The sequence below is a fragment of the Balaenoptera ricei genome, chromosome 14 (assembly GCF_028023285.1).
Source record: "Balaenoptera ricei isolate mBalRic1 chromosome 14, mBalRic1.hap2, whole genome shotgun sequence".
NCBI lineage: Eukaryota > Metazoa > Chordata > Mammalia > Artiodactyla > Balaenopteridae > Balaenoptera > Balaenoptera ricei.
Genome location: NC_082652.1, coordinates 16254625 through 16267785, shown reverse-complemented (window position 1 = coordinate 16267785; position 13161 = coordinate 16254625). Strand labels below are relative to the sequence as shown.

The 13161-nt window shown below is 42.7% G+C and overlaps 1 protein-coding gene across 2 annotated transcripts in view; it reads right to left on the bottom strand.

The window, feature by feature from the left end:
• NAA25 (N-alpha-acetyltransferase 25, NatB auxiliary subunit) overlaps window positions 1-12719 on the bottom strand; it is a 73943-nt gene extending 61224 nt beyond the window's left edge. For both annotated transcript variants that reach the window (XM_059894987.1, XM_059894988.1), the window contains exons 1-3: window positions 12656-12719; window positions 996-1081; window positions 27-165 (exon numbers count right to left, since the gene is read on the bottom strand). In XM_059894987.1, the coding sequence (XP_059750970.1) occupies window positions 27-165; window positions 996-1081; window positions 12656-12713 (283 nt within the window). In that variant the 5' untranslated portion in view covers window positions 12714-12719. The remainder of the gene's footprint in view (window positions 1-26; window positions 166-995; window positions 1082-12655) is intronic.
• Window positions 12720-13161: the final 442 nt, after the last annotated feature.

The following is a 13161-nucleotide window of genomic DNA, read 5'->3' as shown; positions in this document are numbered from 1 at the left end:
AAAACAATGAAAAGAAAGAAACATACGTCGATGCATCTCCCGGTAAAGAATAGTCAGTGCCTGCAGCGAGTTGTCGTCTGTGGGTTCAAGGGCTGCCACCTCCTGCGCCAAGATGAAGGCTTCCTCTTGCTTTCCAGTTCTCTGTAAACCAATTGCCTTTAAAACCTGATAGAAAGAAAAGACAAATGAGTTTTAAAAGGACAGAAAAGGAAATATGAACCAGAGAAAGCCAATTTGAAATCACAAAGTAAGTTATAAGGTATGCCTAGGTTGTGAATCAACTAAACTATTTTACTAAAAATATCAGCAAATAAAGATTATTGCCAGGGCTTCCCTGGTGGCTCAGTGGTTAAGAGTCCGCCTGCCAATGCAGGGGACACAGGTTTGAGCCCTGGTCCAGGAGTATGCCACATGCCACGGAACAACTAAGCCCATGAGCCACAACTACTAAGCCTGCGCTCTAGAGCCCGCGAGTCATAACTACTGAAGCCAGCGCCTAGAGCCCGTGCTCCGCAACAAGAGACACCACCGCAATGAGAAACTTGAGCACCACAACAAAGAGTGGCCCCCACTCGCCACAACTAAAGAAAGCCCATGCAGCAACGAGGACCCAACACAACCAAAAATAAATAAATAAATAAGAATAAAGTTCCCTTAAAAAAAAAAAGATTATTTCCTACTTCAGTCATATTAAGAATGCACAAAACAAAAAGAATGCACAACATTGCTTAAAAGGACTTTGTGGGAGGAAAAAAAAAAGGACTTTGTGAAAATAAAATAATTAAATTAGATAAGTCATGCCCAAAAAAACAAGCAGCTAGTGTTTAATTAAATACTCTTTATGGCATTTCATTTAAGTGATCAGGCAAATAAATGGCCTAAAAAATACTCTGAAAAACACAGATAGTCACTAAAGAGATTAAACACCTCTTCCCTTTAAAGATTACAGTATATAACCCACCAAACATAAGTAACTCAAGGGCAAATGAACTTACCTTAGCACAATGAAGATCCTTATGCTTTTTCAACAATTTATCTGCTTGCTGAATTGCCATTTTATTATTACCATTATCAAGGTAATCTATGAAAACAGAAATTATGAGTTATTATATTCCTTCAAAAACAAATATGAAAAATGCATAGGCTAGTATCAGCTGTTTCGGAAAGTACCCTAATTTGGTATTAAAAACATCATGGAGCTGATTTTAACTCTAAGTGGCTAGGATGGTCCAGAACACAATCTTAAATTTCTACAGTCATCTCTCATCCAAAAGCAATATAATCCAGTTATACTAATCCTTAATGAAGATTCGAGACCAAATATATTTAGATGATAGATGACACTAATATTTTTACCTATGGGAAACAAATGCGTTTAGTTACACAAAAATTAAAATATCTAAAAAAAAAAAAAAACCTTTATTATATTCAAGCTTCAAATCTACCAAATGGACCATGTTCCCTCAATAAAATGTTCAGTGAGTCTTACTATGCCACAGAGTTAAGAATAATTCGTTGAAGAAAAAAATAAGAAGAGAATAGCGAGTGGGGGAGTAAATCCAGCAATATCAGGGGTAGACAAGGATGTAGGGAAAGCAGCACTTTCATACACGCTGGTTGAAGTAGAAACTAGCGCTGACTTTGAAGAAAAATTGACTTCTAGGTTCCCTAAGCTATGCATCCATTCCAAAATTCAAGGCATATGGAGACCTGCTATAAAATTGTGTTAAGGAAGAAAAGCAATCAATTATTATTCAAAAGTCTAACAAAAGCAAAGATTAATTTTCAGATGAGAGGATCTGAAAGAAAATGACAAGTGTTTTAGATGGGAAACGGTGGTAGCTGTCAATTCTATATACAGAAAGATGACTAAACACAGGCCAGTCCACAACCTACTACTACTACCAAGTCCCTCTTTGCTCATCAAGGTCCCAAATCAGCATAGGGACAGACAAAACATAAACAACTCAAATTAATCTATGGACCAAATGCTGGTGAGGACATGGAGCAAAAGCAGCTCTCATTCACTGCTAGTGGGAATGCAAAATGGCACAGACACCTTGGAAGACTGTTTGGCAGTTTCTTAAAAAATTAAACATACTCTTAACCATATAATCCAGCTCCTTGTTATCTACCCAAATGAGCTGAAAACTTACTTTCACACAAAAATCTGCACGCAAATGTTTATAGCAGCTTTATACATGATTGCCAAAACTTGGAAGGAACAAAGATGTTTTTCAACAGGCAAATGGATAAACAAACTGTGGTATATCCATCCATACAATGATATATTATTCAGTGATAAAAAGAAATGAGCCCATGCGCCACAACTACTGAGCCTGTGCTCTAGAGCCCGTGAGCCACAACTACTGAGCCCGAGTGCCACAACTACTGAATCCCACGCACCTAGAGCCCGTGCTCCGCAACAAGAGAAGCCGCCACAATGAGAAGCCTGCGCACCACAACGAAGAGTAGCCCCCGCTCACCGCAACTAGAGAAAGCCCGCACACAGCAACAAAGGCCCAACGCAGCCAAAAATAAATAAATAAATTTATAAAAAAAAAAAAAAGAAAGAAAAGAAATGAGCTAGCAAGCCACAAAAAAAATATGGGGGACTCTTAAATACATATTGCTAAGTGAAAGAAGCCAACATGACAAAGCTACATACTATATGATTCCAAGTGTATGACATTCTGGAAAAACCAAAATTATAGGCAGAGTAAACAATCAGTGGTTGCCAGGAGCTGGGGGAGGGATGAATAGGTGGAGAACAGGGGATTTTTCAGTGCAGTGAAACTATTCTGTATGATACTGTAATGAAGGATACATGTCATCATACCTTTGCAAAATTCATAGAATGTGCAACACACGAATGAACCCTAATGTAAACTAGTAAACTATGGACTTTAGTTAGCAATAACATATGTATTGGCTCAGCAACTGTAGCAAATGCACCACACTAATGCAAGTGTTAATAACATGGGAAACTGGGGGAGAAGAGAGGTGTGTGGGGGTGAATAGGAACTCTGTACTTTCCACTCTTTTTCTGTAAACTTAACCTAAAACTGCTCTAAAAAATAAAGTCGATTAATTAAAAAAATATAATAAAAGCAAAGATTCATTTCTAGAAAAGGAACGTGAGAGTGTTATAAATGGGAAATAGGGTGGTAGATGTAGATTCGAAATACAGAAAGATGACTGAACTCAGGCTAGTTCACAATCTACTACTACTATTGGTCCCTCTTTGCTCATCAAGGTCCCAAGTCAGCAACAGGGACAGAGGAGGTACAGACAACTCAAGATCATCTGTGGCCCTGGTGGCCCAGGGCCAAATAACAGAAATACACTATCATTTTACCTAACAGTTTCAATTTTTCTCCTATGAATACTTTACCACAACCTTTAACAGACAGCAACATGAACACATGAGTTTCATCTCTTTAGTTTTTCTTCAATGCACCTAATGTTGATGAGCACCAATAATGCTAGGTAAAAAGATTAAGAAGCCTTACTCTGGAGGGAATCACAATCTAGAAAAGATCAAAGACTTAACACTCAGGTAGAGAGATTAGAGAATCACAGAAATCACAATCTTGGCCTGAATACCCAAATATCTAATACCAGTTTTCTTAAATTCTCATCTCAGCCGATAGGCCACCATTTGTCCTTACAGAATATCTGACAGAGACATTTCAGCTCAATAAATGATATCTTCTCTTCCTAATAACCTGGTGCTGATCTCATGCTGAGTGAGTTCTAAGTTACGTCTGACTCAGTCTTGCAAGACTCCAGGTTCATAGAACATATCTTGAAGTCTTCTCAAAGAGCAGGTATCTTTGATGAAACCCCAGCTCTGAGGATCTGCCCATAGATGGATCAGACCAGAGGTTAGGACTACAAGGATATTGAACTTTTCCCTCTGTTGTTGACAAGGCTCTGATATATAAATACACTGCACCCACGCCCTCTTCCGTGGGCATGGTTTCCACAGACTCTGCTGAAGGGGTAGAATTGGACGAGCATGTCTAGGTCATGCAACTGAAGCCCAATGGAGTGGACATTTGATCCAAACTGAGTAAATCAAGTTTCTTCCTGGTAATCTGTAATTACAACACTGAAATCTGGAGTCAGACTTCCCTGGTGGCACAGTGGATAAGGCTCCACGCTCCCAATGCAGGGGGCCCGGGTTCGATTCCTGGTTGGGGAACTAGATGCCACATGCATGCTGCAACTAAGAGTTCGCATGCCACAACTAAGGAGCCCACGTGCCGCAACTAAGGAGCTGGCAAGCTGCAACTAAGGAGCCCATGTGCTACAACTAAGGAGCCCACCTGCCACAACTAAGACCCAATGCAACCAAATAAATAAATAAATATTAACAAAGGAAAAGAAAAGAAAGCTATGGAGAACCCATTTGGAAGGCAATAAATATTTCCAGTTTGAGATTACCAGTGGCAGCTCCAGAATCTCCATTTGGAAGGAGCCTTGGGAGACGTACGTTGGTTAATGGGGAGTGAAGAAAAGGAGTTATCTCTTGACTCTTCATTCATATAACATTTATAAAAGAATAAAGAATGTCAATTATCTTTATCAAAAAATTGGGGAAGGGGTAGTGCTGATTAAGCTTGTGGGGGGAGGCTAATGACCTCTCCCTACTCTATTCTCAGCTTGGTGCGGCCACAAAGCCAACATGTTGGGCCCCAGGTAAACTGAGGAGTAAGCAGAAAAAAAGTTTGAAGAACCTAGCAGAGAAAAGAATAGACACAAACAGATAAGAGCAGAGATGAGCATCTGAGAAAGAAGCTTCAGATCCTGACAGCTTTCCAGTTTCCATCAGGCTCTAGAACACTGCATTTCTGCCCTAAGCTCCCACAAGGGTTTATAAACAACCTCCCTCTACTTGAGCTTGTGTCAAAGGGTTTCTGTTCCTTGCACCCAGAAGAGTTTTAATTTTAACTAAGACACCCCACCACATTTAGACTGCTGTCAAGGTCCCCCTTCCTGGACGTCAAGGTCCCCCTTCCTGGACACCTAGGTGATTGCTGATTAATTGGTTGCTGAGTCTTTTGGGAAAAGTTTATTTCTATTTTACATTGCTGACTTTGTAATATAAATTATGTAGCCCGGGCTTCCCTGGTTGCGCAGTGGTTAAGAATCTGCCTGCCAATGCAGGGGACACGGGTTCGAGCCCCGTCCAGGAAGATCCCACATGCCGTGGAACAACTAAGCCCGTGCGCCACAACTACTGAGCCTGCGCTCTAGAGCCCAGGAGCCACAACTTTTGAAGCCCGCGCGCCTAGAGCCCGTGCTCCGCAACAAGAGAAGCCACCGTAATGAGAAGCCCACGCACCACAACAAAGAGTAGCCCCCACTCTCAGCAACTGGAGAAAACCCGAGTGCAGCAGCAAAGACCCAATGCAGCCAAAAATTAAATAAATGAATAAATAAATTTATTTTAAAAATAAATAAAATAAATTATGTAGCCCTTGGAGAAAACAGACCAATAAAAATGATACCCTAAGTCTGTTTTTTTAGCCTTTTTAAAACTTACTCAAGGGTAGCTGTGGCTTGACCATGAGGACTGGTATTGTTCCCTTAATATGAGGAGTAAGCCAAGTCAGCCGTCCACAAATCAGGCATAGGAAATAATAAGATGATGTTGTATCAGTTTAAAGCAGTGTTTTTCAAAGCATGGTTATCACTCCAACTAAAATGTTTTTAAGTGGTCCTTGCAGGCAGCACTAGGTAACATGGATAGTGAGAAAACTGACCTTTTGTAATATTTCCTTTATATTAAGGAGATAGTCTCAGGTTGGTATCAGCCTGTCATTTCCTTAACACTTGCTAATGCCTTTTTTTTTTTTTTTTTAATGGAGAAGGAACAGGTCTCAGATTTAGAGTTTCACAACTATCAGAAACTAGTTAAGACCTTAATAACATTGTTTTGTTTTCACTGTGTGTACTTAATTTTATGGTTTTGTTTTCTCAGGGCAAGTGACAGGTATTCCACTGATGGTAATGATACATATTATTTCTATTTTATTTTATTTTTAATTTTAAAAATTTATTTATTTATTTTTGGCCACGCAGCATGTGGGATCTTAGTTCCCCGACCACGGACTGAATCCATGCCCCCTGCAATGGAATCGAGAGTCCTAACCGCTGGACAGCCAGGTAATCCCTCCCACTGTCTCTAAAACAAACTTCAAAATCCTTAAAATGGCTTACAAAGCTGAGTCCCTCTACCTCTGTAGCCTCATCTCACCCTTCTCTACATTCCAACCACACAAGTCTTTTCTTAGGTCATCAAGTACATACTCTCTCTGTCCATCTTTCTTACACACTCTGTCCATCACTCCTTTCCATCTGATCACCTGACTAACCTTTGCTCTTTTTTCTTTTCCAAAGTAAAATGTCACTTCCACAGAGAACCTTTTCTTGAAATGTTCCCAACAGTCGAGATGTCATAGTGTGTGCTCTCATGGTAACCGGTACTTTTCCTTCAAAGTCCTTAACACAAATGTAATGATTATGTATACTATTGTTTAAAAAACCTCTTGAGACTACAAGCTCCCTGAAAGCAGAAATCATGTCTGTGCTGTCTGGTACTCTCTCATTCCCTGAATCTACATTGTGCCTAGCACATATTAGGCTCTCAATAAATAAGCTGAATGAAGAAAGGAATACATAAATGAACAAACTGTATAGGAAAAAAATCTTCTAGAAATTGAGTAGTCTATCAGGGGAGTGAGAGATATATCCATACAAAGTGACCACAACAGGATGTTCAAAGAACCAATTATTAGTGATGGCTTCCTGCTATTAAGTTAGATTTTTTAAAGTCTTTTCAGTTAATTTCTTAGGGGACTCCCCTGGTGGCGCAGTGGTCAAGAATCCGCCTGCCAATTCAGGGGACATGGGTTCAATCCCTGGTCCGGGAAGATCCCACGTGCTGCGGAGCAACTAAGTCCGCGAGCCACAACTCCTGAGCCCGAGTGCTGCAACTACTGAAGCCCGCATGCCTAGAGCCCGTGCTCCACAACAAGAGAAGCCACCGCAATAAGAAGCCCTTGCACAGCAACAAAAAGTAGCCCCCACTTGCCACAACTAGAGGAAGCCGGCGTGCAGCAACGAAGACCCAACACAGCCAAAAATAAATAAATTAATTAATTAATTAAGAAAAAAATCCCAGACATTTAAGGGTGAAGACAGAGGGAACACAAATTTATTGGGTGTCTACTCAAAACCCAGCAAGGTACCGTTAGCATCTCCATATTACAGAAGAGGCTCAGGGAGGTAGGTTAATTGACAAAATCATAGCAGAGAGTGAAACCCAGCTCAGTCTGGCTCTGAAGGTCTGTACCCTTCATTGCCTCAATTTCTCTAGACAGAACTCTTAGAGCAAGAGACTATATAAGTACAGATAGCTCATTGAGCCTAAGGAGACACAGAACAAATTTGAAATTTATTTTTCTTTTCTTTACTACCTTGCCACAATCCAATCACTTCAGTGAACACACAGAAAACATACCCCAAATGGCCAACTGGTTTCTCCTAATTCTCAAGAAGATACTAAGTGCAGTATTTTTAATTAAACTATTAATCAGATGCTCTGACAGAAGCAAGAGCATGAACAAAAGAATGAAAAGGAAGTATGCATCTTTAAAACCTGATTTACACCCACCATCAGGCGTGCACTGGGGTAGTTCCAGCACTGACTGCCTCAACACCACCAGGCTAGGCCTGCTGCATTTGGTCTTGGTAAATCATCCCAAACCAAATGTGTTCCCTGGCCATCTGCCCTGCTGAGAAGGCTGTGCGCCAGTCATCACTGTTTATTAGGGGGAAAGAACCTGGACAAGAATATCTGCCCTCAGGAAAATGTTTCAAACACTCGGTTTACATCTGAGCAATTTTTTAGTAAGAGCTGGACTTGGGTGCCAGAAAGGCAATGAGAAGCCCGTGCACCGCAACGAAGAGTAGCCCCCAGCTCAGCGCAGCTAGAGAAAAGCCCGCGCGCAGCAATGAAGACCCAACGCGGCCAAAAATAAATAGATAAATAATTTTTAAAAATAATAAATAAATTTATATAAAAAAGAACATTATCTGAATGAAACCATATAGTATCTGATCTTTAAAAAAATTAATGTCTTAAATAATAAAAATAATACATGTCATAGTAAAAAAAAAAAAAAATCCAATAGTTCATACAGGTATAACATGAAAAGAATTATTAGTCTCTTAATCTTGCCCTATGCTCCCACTACCCTCTACTCTGTATTCTTCCAGGAATGTTCTGTGCATTAACATCTGTCTTTTTAAGTTTAAAATGTTTTTAGAATTTAAAAGTGTAAGAGCTTTTTATTTTTATTTTTTTTAATTTTTATTTATTATTTATTTATTATGTTTATTTTTGGCTGTGTTGGGTCTTCGTTTCTGTGTGAGGGCTTTCTCCAGTTGCGGCGAGTGGGAGCCACTCTTCATCGCGGTGCGCGGGCCTCTCACTACCGCGGCCTCTCTCGTTGCGGAGCAGAGGCTCCAGACGCTCAGGCTCAGTAGTTGTGGCCCACGGGCCCAGCCGCTCCGCGGCATGTGGGATCTTCCCAGACCAGGGCTCGAACCCGTGTCCCCTGCATTGGCAGGCAGATTCTCAACCACTGCGCCACCAGGGAAGCCCAAAAGTGTAAGAGCTTTTTAAATGGCCATAATTTCAGAACAGGAAAACGGTCATAATTTCAGAACAGGAGAAAACAGGTTGTGCCAAGTGACTTTTCTACAGAAAGGCAAGATAATCTTCACTCACCAAGACGCCCTGCCCCGCCCGGGCAAAGGATGAGACTCGCTGAGCTAACACGGCCCAACAGAAGGCTCAGAATACATACAACATCCGACCGAAGACCTGGGAAGTTTTAATAACGAACTATAACAGAATAATTACCTGGAGTTTGGCCACGCATGGGAAGGGAAATGTCCTAACGCACCAAAGAAGTGACTATCATTCAGGAAACACAGCTGGGAAATATGTTACACCTGATTCAGGCTAGAGCAAGACTGTAAGTCAGGAACCATCAAGGACCTACTGTATAGCACAGCGAACTCTACTCAATATTCTGTGATAATTTATATGAAAAAAGAATCTAAAAAAGAATGAATATATGTATATGTATAACTGAATCTCTTTGTTGTACACCTGAAACTAACACAATGTTGTAAATCAACGATACTCCAATAAAATTTAAAAAATAAGTATTAAAAAAAAAAAAGACTGCAAGTAACACAGATTAGAACAAAGGATCCTGTGCCATAAAAGTAAATGTGTGTGCGTGTATTCTAAAGACTATGGAACTTTGAAACCTCTATTTTTATTTTGCGATTCCTGCATCCTATAAAAAAATTTTTAATAAATGAATTTTTTATACTACTTTTATACAGAAATTCTTATTTATTTATCTATCTATCTATCTATTTATTTATTTATGGCTGTGTTGGGGCTGTGCACGGGCTTTCTCTAGTTGCGGCAAGTGGGGGCTACTCTTCGTTGCGGTGCGCGGGCTTCTCATTGCGGTGGCTTCTCTTGTTGCGGAGCACGGGCTCTAGGTGCGCGGGCTTCAGTAGTTGTGGCTCACAGGCTCTAGAGCGCAGGTTCAGTAGTTGTGGCTCGCGGGCTCTAGAGCTCAGGCTCAGTAGTTGTGGCGCACGGGCTTAGCTGCTCTGCAGCATGTGGGATCTTCCCAAACCAGGGATTGAACCCGTGTCCCCTGCATTGGCAGGCGGATTCTTAACCACTGCGCTACCAGGGAAGTCCTCTATAAAATTTATTAAGTGCCATACCTGATCATCTTCCAACTCTACCCATCCCCTAACCACTAAAAACATTTTAAAACAATAATGGTAGAAGAAAGCACTAGGGCTCACCAAGTCACATGAGGATACAACATCTGTTCAGAACCACATAGCACAAGAGAATAATTTTAGCAAAAGGAGAAAGAATAATAAAGTAGGTGTTCTGGAAGGTCAAGGTGGTTTTCAAAAACCAAAAATGCAATACCCAAACTTACCAATTTATGAGTAAAGAGAAGCACTCTGAAGATGTTCAACTAATCAACTAGCTATTCCATACCTAGACACCAAAAATAGAATTTCAACCCACCATAATTTCACAATTAATGACCCTGTCCACTTCTATCTTCAAGAGTATCAGCAAGAGCTGAGGTCATAGGCAAAGTTTCTAACAGCTGTAAAATCCTAAACCTTGGCAATATAAATAATGCTGCATAAAGATCGTGATGCTGCGGGATCTGAACTCAGTGAAAGGCTGAGCTCTCCAGTGAGAATGCCTGTGTTCAAATCCCAGCTCTACAATTTACTAGCTGCAATTCTGAGCAAGTTAATCTCTGGCCTTCAGTTTACTACTATGCTCACAATAATCTTATCTACCTAATAGGACAGTTAGCACACAAATAAGCACTCAGTCAAGGCTCAGTGTTGTTGAACTTTTGGCTGGTGGGCAAGCACCACCATGCATAAGCATGTTCATCTGTCAGCTAATGAAGGTCTAAATTAAAGAACGATAGTGGTTTAGGGATACTAATATATTTAAACACAAAAGCAGAGGCTGTCCCAAAGTCTAGAGGTCAAAAGTCAAAAGTGCTGAAGTCAAGGACAGTCTTTCTTTTCCTATTTCTGTCAGTTTATATTAATTGCCTTGGAATTCCTAAAGTAAGTATTTTCTAATCTTCTTCCCATGTAACTATAACAAAAGCTACATAATTCTGGCTTCAGTTTTGAGAATATGACCTATCACATCTGGTTAACATATCCTGATGTCTACCAGTGTGAAACAGACTAGAGGTTTTCTTATTGGATAGTTTCAAAACATTATTATTTCTAAGTGACTTATGGGACACCAAAGGCATTTTCTTTGGTCCTCAAGAACAATTTTAGAAATCCAATTATTCCTAAAAGTATTCAATCTTTTTAGTTAAAAAAGAAAAAATCTGCAGGCAGCTGCTGCAGAGAGCTGTAACCAGCCACCAATTGTGAACCCTGGATTAATTTCTTACCCTCAAGCACCCTTACATATTTCATCTCTGCCCTTTAAAATGTACACTGGAGGGCATGAGAACATTTAGCCCTGGGAAAATGGAAATCCACCACTCTCCACCTATGTGACCTTTGGCAAGTCAGTGTCTCCAGCTCAAAGTGAGGTGATTTCTAGCACAGTGGTTAAAAGAGTAAGCCTGGGACATTCCACAGGGGTTAAGATCCTAACTTCATGTTAGCTGAGTGACCTTAGACAAATTACACATCAGTAAAGCCCCAGTTTTCTCATCTGTGGAAAGAAAAGGGGGAGAGAGAGGGAAGTGGGACTGGGGAAAAGTAGCCACCTCCGAAGGATGTGTGAAGATTAAATAATTAAGACCAAGGACAGTGACTGACATAATTAGCAGCCTATACACGTTAGCTGTTATTATTATTTCCCACCTCACAAGGTTGTTGTTGAAATGAGATGCAAGAGCAAAGCATCATACAAATTACAAAAAGCACTACCAATTGTACCAGAATCATAGTTACCCCCTTCCAAAAAAGTTAAATGATCTCAGCTATGCGAAGAAGCCTCCATTTAGTAACATCTACACTACAAACAAGAGGTCTAATTCTGCAAAAACCACTGAACTTGACGCCTTCCTCACCATGAACTGAGCTAGACCAAGACCACACAACCATCTAAGAGGAAAGGAAATACAAAAGGGACCACTATCCAATTATAGAACAACTCGGTTATTGAAAAGGTGTTTCTCCCTGACTCAAATATGTGATTTTTCACAACCGGGATAGCAGAATGCCATCAAGGTCTTAAAGCCCGAGGGTTGAGGTCAACGTTATGGAGGAGGATCCACTTAGCATGCGGAAGGCAAGCTGCAGAGAAAAACCAGAGAAGCTGCAAAAAGGAAAAGCCCTGCATGCCCCTCGACACGAGCTATTACAGTCGCTTCACCGCTATTTTGGGCCCAAGCCACCCCCACCCCCCACCCGCCTCGCCCCACCCCGCCCCCGCCTCCCACGTGTGCCCAGAGCAGCTGTTCCTCCGCCAAAGAGCTCTGGATTGGGAGCCTCAAATCCAGGCCTGCTCCCGACTCGATCTGGGTGACCTTGCGTCAGCCCCTTCCCCTCCCGGGACCTCTGTTTCTCCATGTGCACCGAGTACAGTTAGTCGGACAACACTTTAGGCCCCGTTCCCATAGGTAAAAAGTCTTGAGCGGGGAATTTTCCCTCAAGTGGGGTGTCCCACCCTCACGCCGGAGCCAGCTTCCACCTGCGGGCAGACCTCGGGTCTCCCTTGGCGTGGCCCCGACAACGTAGGCTGCGGGTAGCGCAGGTCTCTGCGAGAGGAAGTGTCTCACAGGGTTCGTCTGTCAGGCCAGCTCTGCCGACATGCCGCTGCCCTGACCACGCCGCTGCCACCTCAGGGCTCAGGAAGGCTAGGCCGGCGCTTACGCGAGGCCCGTGGCTGCGGCCTAGAGGCCCGCGCGGCCCGCCCCCTGTGCCCGCCAGCCCTGCTCCCGGCCCCTCAGCGCCCCTCCCGGGCCTTTGCCCCGGGCTCCGCAGCCCTCGGCGCCTCTGGCTGGCAACCAGACTGGCCCCAAGTACTCACCGTAAATGGGCCGGAGGCGCCTGTCGTTAGGGTCCTGCACATGGCCCCGCGTCGCCATGATGACAAGCGCAGAACCGCAGTGCGCACGCGCGGGGCAGGCCCCCGAGAAGGGGCTGTTAAAGGGCCAGCGCCGATCTCTCGCTCCTGTCGCAATGGTCGCGGGGTTGTGACAGAACGCGCCGGCGCGGAAAGGGACGACACCCACACCGCACCGCCCCCCCCCCCGACCCCCAGTTGTCACTTCAATGGATCCTTTTCCTCCCCTTTGCTGGTGGAATCAACCTAGCTGGTAGAAGCGGCCGTTGCTATTAAAATCCCTTCCGAGTCACATGCTGGAGAGTGAGGAAAGGAGGGGAGAAAGTCTCGGTCAAAGTTAGGGATCTGCTGCTACTGCTTATCCTGTTTCTTCTCTGTGCTGAAGGACCAGTTAGACTTGTCTTTGATTAATTGTTGAGGACCCGGGAACTCCTCTGGGAAGGTGACCCAGGGGACAGCAGGGGAAAGAG